Source organism: Salmo salar, chromosome 01 (genome assembly GCF_965601325.2).
Source record: "Salmo salar chromosome 01, fSalSal1, whole genome shotgun sequence".
NCBI lineage: Eukaryota > Metazoa > Chordata > Actinopteri > Salmoniformes > Salmonidae > Salmo > Salmo salar.
In genome coordinates, this window is record NC_138291.1 from 168,040,391 (window position 1) to 168,048,549 (window position 8,159).

The following is an 8,159-nucleotide window of genomic DNA, read 5'->3' on the forward strand; positions in this document are numbered from 1 at the left end:
GCAAATCAAAATTAGTGCCATAGCTTTCCTCGAGACTTGAGAACGCAGAGTTTGGAAAGTTTGGTGTTTCCCTATATATTGGGAACTTTTGTGGGTCAAGGAGGGCAAGGAACATGAGCCTTTCATGGTCATTGAACCTGTTTCTTAGCCGAGTGACAATGTTGTCGATGATCGCACTGTGTAGCTGTTGGTACTGCTCGCGAACCTCTCCTTGCATATGTGTCCTGCGTCTCCTTGGAACTTCGGTCTCACTCACAGTGTCCTCGTAGATGGAATCAAATTTTCCTTTTTGCCTCTCTGTGGTGTTGCAGAGGTCGTCCACCATGGACAAGCAGAACTGCGTGTCAAACTCCCTGTTCTGCAATATTCCAAACAGCACATCGGAGTATGCAAATATGGAGTAGAACGCGGATAGCAGGAAGCAGAACTCGAAGCTTGTCAGGTGCATCATGTATTGATCTGCGCTGTGATTGGTGTCTTCATCAGAGTCATCGTGATGGTCCACTATGTATTCAAAGAGTTCAATGAGTTCTGCCTTTTTTTCAAGTGTGAGGAGAAGTTCCACCATGTTGGCGCCACTCTGGGTAGTCTTCGCTGGCATATTTCATCCAGTAGATTTGTTTGTTTGACAGATCTTCAGAAAAACACTGCTAGGCCACCAAGATGAGAAAAAAATATTGCATTCTTTTAGTTTACCAACACTTTTAGTTTACATGACCAGATTAAGAGTGTGCGCATAGCAATGAATGAACAGAGCTTGCGGGATAGTTTCTTTCACCTTGGCTTGTACTCCGTTTATACCAGAGGCCATGACTGCAGGCCCATCGTAACACAGTGACACAACTTTGGCCGTGCATTCACATTCCTCTAAAAAGCTGATAATTCGGGTAGCAACCTCTTCTGCCCGTTTATACTCAGTTACATCCTCAAATTTGAAAAACCTTTCCTTCACACCACCATCGGTAGTGTAACGTAACACATAAGACATTTGGGCTACATTGCTGATATCTGTCATCTCGTCAACCATGATGGTTACAAAGGGGGTTTTCTTCAATTCTTCCTTCATGACATCTGTCATTACATTCGCGACCGCGTGTATCAGGTCATTTTGGATTTTGCTGGAAATGCCTGTGAACATGGTAGCCGTAGCCGAACGGCAGTTTAACGTGCTGTCATACTCAGCCAAGAAATCCAGTATTTCCAAGTAGTTTCCCTTATTAGCTGATTCTTTACCCTCACCATGTCCTCTGAATGCTAATTCTTGCTTGCCTAAAAACACAACCGTATGAATAAGGCGCTTTAGACTCTCCCTGTTGTGCCTGACTTTATCATTGTGAGTAAGTGTTTTATTGCGCCATTGCTTGTTAACCTGTCTGGGCAAGGTGGGACGTTTGCATCCCACCCTAGTCAACAGCCAGTGGAATTGCGTCGCGCGAAATACAAAACCTCATAAATGCTATAACTTCAATTTCTCAAACATATGACTATTTTACATCATTTTATAGATACACCTCTCCTGAATTGAACCACGTTGTCCGATTTCAAAAAGGCTTTACAGCAAAAGCAAAACATTAGATTATGTCAGGAGAGTACCCTGCCAAAAAAAATCACACTGCCATTTTCAAAGCAACTAGATGCATCACAAATACCCAAAACACAGCTAAATGCAGCACTAACCTTTGACAATCTTCATCAGATGACACTCCTAGGACATCATGTTACACAATACATGCATTTTCTGTTCGATAAAGTTCATATTTATATATAAAAACAGCATTTTACATCAGCGCGTGACGTTCAGAAAATATTTTCCCTCAAATGCTTCCGGTGAATCAGCGCTACAATTTACAAAATTACTATTCGAAAACATTGTTAAAATGTAATATTGTCATTCAAAGAATTATAGATTAACATCTCGTGAATGCAACCGCATTGCCAGATTTAAAAATAACTTTACTGGGAAATCACACTTTGCAATAAACGACGTGGTATGCTCAGAAAAATAGGCTAGGCGATACATGTTAGCGCCATCTTGGAACCATCTAAAATCAAAAATACTATCGTAAATATTCCCTTACCTTTGATTATCTTCATCAGAAGGCACTTCCAGGAATCCCAGGGCAACAACAAATGTAGTTTTGTTCGAAAAAGTTGAATATGCATATAATTAGTAGATTTGGATAGAAAACACCCTAAAGTTTCTAAAACTGTTTGAATGGTGTCTGTGAGTATAACAGAACTCATATGGCAGGCAAAAACCTGACAGGATTCTATATGGGAAGTGGCCTGTCTGACAAGTTGTTGTTCATCTGGGCTCTTTTTATTGAAGACTGAGGATCTTTGCTCTAACGTGACACTTCCTACGGCTCCCATAGGCTCTCAGAGCCCGGGAAAAAGCTGAACGATATCGAGGCAGGCTCTGGCTGAAACACATTATCGCTTTTGGCAAGTGGCCGATCAGAGTACTATGGGCTTAGGCGCGTGCACAAGTCGACCCCGTGCTTTATTTTCTTTCGTCTGTTTACCTAAATGCAGATTCCCGGTCGGAATATTATCGCTTTTTTACGAGAAAAATGGCATAAAAATTGATTTTAAACAGCGGTTGACATGCTTCGAAGTACGGTAATGGAATATTTCGAATTTTTTGGTCACAAAATGCGCCATGCTCGTAACCCTTATTTACCCTTTCGGATAGTGTCTTGAACGCACGAACAAAACGCCGCTATTTGGATATAACTATGGATTATTTTGAACCAAACCAACATTTGTTATTGAAGTAGAAGTCCTGGGAGTGCATTCTGACGAAGAACACCAAAGGTAATAACATTTTTCTTATAGTAAATCTGACTTTGGTGAGTGCTAAACTTGCTGGGTGTCTAAATAGCTAGCCCTGTGATGCCGGGCTATCTACTGAGAATATTGCAAAATGTGCTTTCACCGAAAAGCTATTTTAAAATCGGACATATCGAGTGCATAGAGGAGTTCTGTATCTATAATTCTTAAAATAATTGTTATGCTTTTTGTGAACGTTTATCGTGAGTAATTTAGTAAATTCACCGGAAGTTTGCGGGGGGTATGCTAGTTCTGAACGTCACATGCTAATGTAAAAAGCTGGATTTTGATATAAATATGAACTTGATTGAACAAAACATGCATGTATTGTATAACATAATGTCCTAGGTGTGTCATCTGATGAAGATCATCAAAGGTTAGTGCTGCATTTAGCTGTCTTCTGGGTTTTTGTGACATTATATGCTAGCTTGAAAAATGGGTGTCTAATTATTTCTGGCTGGGTACTCTGCTGACATAATCTAATGTTTTGCTTTCATTGTAAAGCCTTTTTGAAATCGGACAGTGTGGTTAGATTAACGAGAGTCTTGTCTTTAAAATGGTGTAAAATAGTCATATGTTTGAGAAATTGAAGTAATAGCATTTCTAAGGTATTTGAATAACGCGCCACAGGATTCCACTGGCTGTTACGTAGGTGGGACGATTTCGTCCCGCCGGCCCTAGAGAAGTTAAATTGTCCCACCTATTACAAGACAATTTGTGATTGGTTGAATCTACTGTCATTCCAAAATGCTTCTCTAATTGAAGTCAATGTCAATGACGTTGGCTGCCTTCTAGTCAAAGCCCAAGTGCCTAGCCAATGAGCGTTGAGCCCAGCGAGATTATTTCTACCAAGAGACTACCAAAGAAAAATTCTGATTGGATATTTTTTTCTCTTGGATATTAACCTTTCTTTTTCGAAAACAAACTGAAGAAAATCAATAGGAACATTATTACAATTAAGACAAAAAAAATTAAATCAATGAAAACACAATTCCAGATTATATTAATATATAAAAATATAGGCCCTCTCTGAAGGCGTAGAGGGCCCTGGCGGTTCCCCAATGTTCAAATGATATGAGTGTAAAACGTTATGATGTAGTGATTCAAACTGATGGGCATGCTGTGTGTCCTATCAGAGTGGGCTCGGAGTCGGCCGACACGGACTCGGACATCCAACGGCACTGCTCGTCCAGCTCGGAGGCGGAGCCAGAGAAAGTGGTACTTAGAGAGGAGAGCCCATTGGCCAGCCCCTTCACCCTCTCCACCTCGTTCGAAGAAGACATCCTGGACCTAAAGTGAAGACAATCCCATCATGCACTTATTTTCTGCCCTCCTCCTTTCCTCCTCATCCACCTCTTCTCTTCTCCTCCTTTCCTCCTCATCCACCTCTTCTCTTCTCCTCCTTTCCTCCTCATCCACCTCTTCTATCCTCCTCCTTTCCTCATCCCCCTCTTCTCTCCTCCTCCTTTCCCCCTCATCCATCTCTTCTCTCCTCCTCCTTTCCTCCTCATCCCCCTCTTCTCTGCTCCTCCTTTCCTCCTCATCCCCCCTCTTCTCTCCTCCTCCTTTCCTCCTCATCCACCTCTTCTCTCCTCCTCCTTTCCTCCTCATCCCCCTCTTCTCTCCTCCTCATCCCCCTCTTCTCTGCTCCTCCTTTCCTCCTCATCCCCCTCTTCTCTCCTCCTCCTTTCCTCCTCATCCCCCTCTTCTCTCCTCCTCCTTTCCTCCTCATCCACCTCTTCTCTCCTCCTCCTTTCCGCCTCATCCCCCTCTTCTCTCCTCCTCCTTTCCTCCTCATCCCCCTCTTCTCTGCTCCTACTTTCCTCCTCATCCCCCTCTTCTCTCCTCCTCCTTTCCTCCTCATCCACCTCTTCTCTCCTCCTCCTTTCCTCCTCATCCACCTCTTCTCTCCTCCTTTCGGTCATTTTATTTGTAGTTCGTTGATTTCTGTTTAGTTTTTATCTCTGTGGTCTGGGTCTTCATACTCAGACATGGTGTGTAGAAGAGGAATGTGTGTGTGTGTGTTGCACCGCAGCGAGTAACCCAAAGAAAACGAGGAGGTAATTTGAGGTGGTGTGGTTAGTTCAGAGTTCAGAGGTCATTATACGGCGAAGGTTTCATCAATAAACCAAAACTGAATGTAAATCTACGCACCAAGGCACGAAGAAAAATCTGTGTTGGAACCGACGCCCTCGTGAAGTTGCTTTGGCTTACCATTTGTTGCATATTATATGATTATTTCCTGTTCCACTTTCAACTGTAGTATAATATATGTATGTGTACATCTATTTATACATTAAGATGCATACACACTGACAGACATGTATGCCTTTATAGATATATTATAATACACATTTTATTCACATATTTAGTAAATGTAAGATGTTTTATGCTCTCCATGTCTGTCAGTCTTGTTCTGTTTCCTTCCCAACTCACAGTATGCAGGTAGACAGGGCTGGACTGGAGGCAGAGTCTCCCACAAGTGCCAATTCGCCACATCCTTCACCAAAACCACAACTCCCATCAGCCACCAGTCACCTCCTCTGATTGGCTGGTCTCTGACAGTAGCAGTCTTAGTCATGTATCCCTCTGTAGGTAACATCCTACAGTGACTCTGTGAGCTAGGTTCAATCATCATAGAGTCACACACACACACCCCTCTAGGGTCTCTAAAAGCACCTGCAAGCCTTTGCTACTACTGTCCTGTTTCTGGCTGTCCCTGAGAATCCCTCGGTCCAGGTCCTCACTGAATGAAAATGCATACAGTCTTCTATACACAGACTACAACCTGCCCTGACAGTAAGCTTACTGTGGCCTATAAATGGCCCAACATTGTCATAGCCAGCGGCCAATTGGCCAGTTAGCTCATCGGCTTTCTAGTGGGTCGACGGCAGTATCCGACACAAACAGCCGGGCACACACTGGCTGAATCAACATTGTTTCCACGTCATTTCAATTAAATAACATTGAACCGACATTGAATAGACGTTGAATTGACGTCTGTGCCCAGTGGACATGGTCTGTCTGGTGTTTGGCCGCTATTGTCTACATGGGACCTCTATCAGCTTGCCTCTCTGTATAGTGGTGTGTAGACTCAGCCAACATTGATTCTCTTGTTAGTCGGGTTGGAGAATTTATCAAGTAGCCAACTACTTCCTTTTAGGAGTGATGGCATGAGGTAATGTAGTCGGTCATAGGTTGCGTCCCAACTTTTAACCAGGGCCCATAGAGCGCTGAAGTAGTGCATTATATAGGGAATAGGGCGGCTTTTAGGACATAGACATAGTGGATGAGAGTCCATTTAGATGGTAGATTGGTTAGGGTTAGATGATAGGAGGGTTAGATGGTAGATGGGTTAGGGTTAGGGTTAGATGATAGGAGGGTTAGATGGTAGATGGGTTAGGGTTAGATGATAGGAGGGTTAGATGAGAGATGGGTTAGGGTTAGATGGCAGGAGGATTAGGGTTAGATGGTAGATGGGTTAGGGTTAGATGGCAGGAGGATTCGGGTTAGATGGTAGATGGGTTAGGGTTTGATGGTAAATGGCTTATGGTTAGATGGTAGATGGGTTAAGGTTAGATGGTAGATGGGTTAGGGTTAGATGGCAGGAGGATTAGGGGTAGATGGGTTAAGGTTAGATGGTAGATGGGTTAAGGTTAGATGGTAGATAGGTTAGGGTTAGATGGCAAATGGTAGGTACTGTAGCCTAACTCAGAGTCCCTATAGGAACTATTTGGAATACGGAATTTCCTCTCCTCTCCAACTCTTCACTAGGAGCAATTCATAACTTCCCAAGTGCAATGGGACATTACTGAACACAGGAGTTGTGATGCGTGTAAAGACAGAGTGGACTGAAACAGCACAGAGGAAGCCATAACACACCTCTGATAAGATAGATAAGTAACCAATCCCAATGAGTAGAGTGATATCAGCCAATCAGAACACGGGTCAGGGGTCAAACATGACACAATACCAGGGCATCATGGGAAATGTAGTGTTTCATCAGTATGTACTGGACATGAGTTGGGCTCACGCCTGCAACTTCAAAATCAGTGTCATCCTTAACCCAAGTGGGAATTTCCTACTGGGCTAATGGTTAGGAGTTTGGTATCTCCCATGGGAGACCAGGCGTACAGCATGATACTGTGTTCTCAGTGTCTTAAGCTGCATCATGCTGAGAGCAGTGTTAGGGAGAGGCTCTGTTGTTACTACTATACAGGTCACGGTGATATTGCTGCAAAACCTGCATACAGTACATGTCTAGAGAGGAATATTAGGGAGAGTTCTTGGCTTAAGCATCTGTGCATCCGTTCGACTATGTGAGCACCCGTGTGTGGTCGGCTTGCGACATGGCACCCCTCTTCTGATCTAGCATGAGCCCCCTTCTCTCTCTCTATCACACCTTTTCTTCTGTTTCTCTCTGTACTTGCCTGTCTCAATATGGTCTCTTTCAATACTATTACGCAAAACCAGAGGGACAACATAGGGGGACTATTTTTACAATGGAATTTGACTTGTTATTATTACGCTGGTTCTTATCATGAGTGTAGGTGAATGGGATTGGGATGTCTGGTGGTTTGAAGGTTTGTAATACGGCTTCTATCACTTTGATCATTCTCCCTGTTACTCTCTCCTTTGTTTCCGTCGTCCCTGTTAAAGTTCACACCACCCCAACTCCTTGATGTTTTTGCAGTGGTTTTTGTATCTAAATCAATATTTAGTGTTTAGACTGTTGCTCAACCTCTCTGTGATATCAAAACGAAAGAAGAAAATAATAAAAATAACACCAAGTGTCTTAAAAATATTGTATCGTTTTTAATGCCAAGTACTACTTGTAAATGTTTGTGTTTCAAATGTGGCCTCAAATGAAACTTTATTCTATTATTATTATTATTATTATTATTTTTTGAACAATTATTTCAGTTATTTGAACAAGTGCTGTAGACCACTGCTGTGAAAGTAGTAAATTCTGTTCATTGATATGTAATAAATATTTATGAAATTTGAACACGTTTTGTTTGTAATCTTCCTCATTATGGATTAGTTATTCATGGTGCTGTGATGTCAGAAATTGCTGGAAGCTGTATCTGTACCACCGACTGTAAGGATCTACCTGCTAAACTACATTTCCCATGATTCCCCAACTGTCACACATGGAAACACCGCTCTTCCCACCTGGAAGGTGGCGGCACAAACTGAGAGACAAATTAGGGCCATATTAGCAGGTCAATTTAGCACAAGCCTAATGTCAACACATCTGGTGTCTGCTCCAGTCCCTGCTGGAGCCTGTTTGTCGTGTGTGTGTGTGTGTGTGTGTGTGTGTGTGT

General features: G+C 42.7%; 1 protein-coding gene across 5 annotated transcripts in view; it reads left to right on the plus strand.

The window, feature by feature from the left end:
• The window catches only part of garnl3 (GTPase activating Rap/RanGAP domain like 3), a 235,873-nt gene extending 228,033 nt beyond the window's left edge, over nt 1-7,840 (plus strand). For all 5 annotated transcript variants that reach the window (XM_045692952.2, XM_045692967.2, XM_045692961.2 and 2 more), the window contains one exon: nt 3,969-7,840. In XM_045692952.2, the coding sequence (XP_045548908.1) occupies nt 3,969-4,131 (163 nt within the window). In that variant the 3' untranslated portion in view covers nt 4,132-7,840. The remainder of the gene's footprint in view (nt 1-3,968) is intronic.
• Nucleotides 7,841-8,159: the final 319 nt, after the last annotated feature.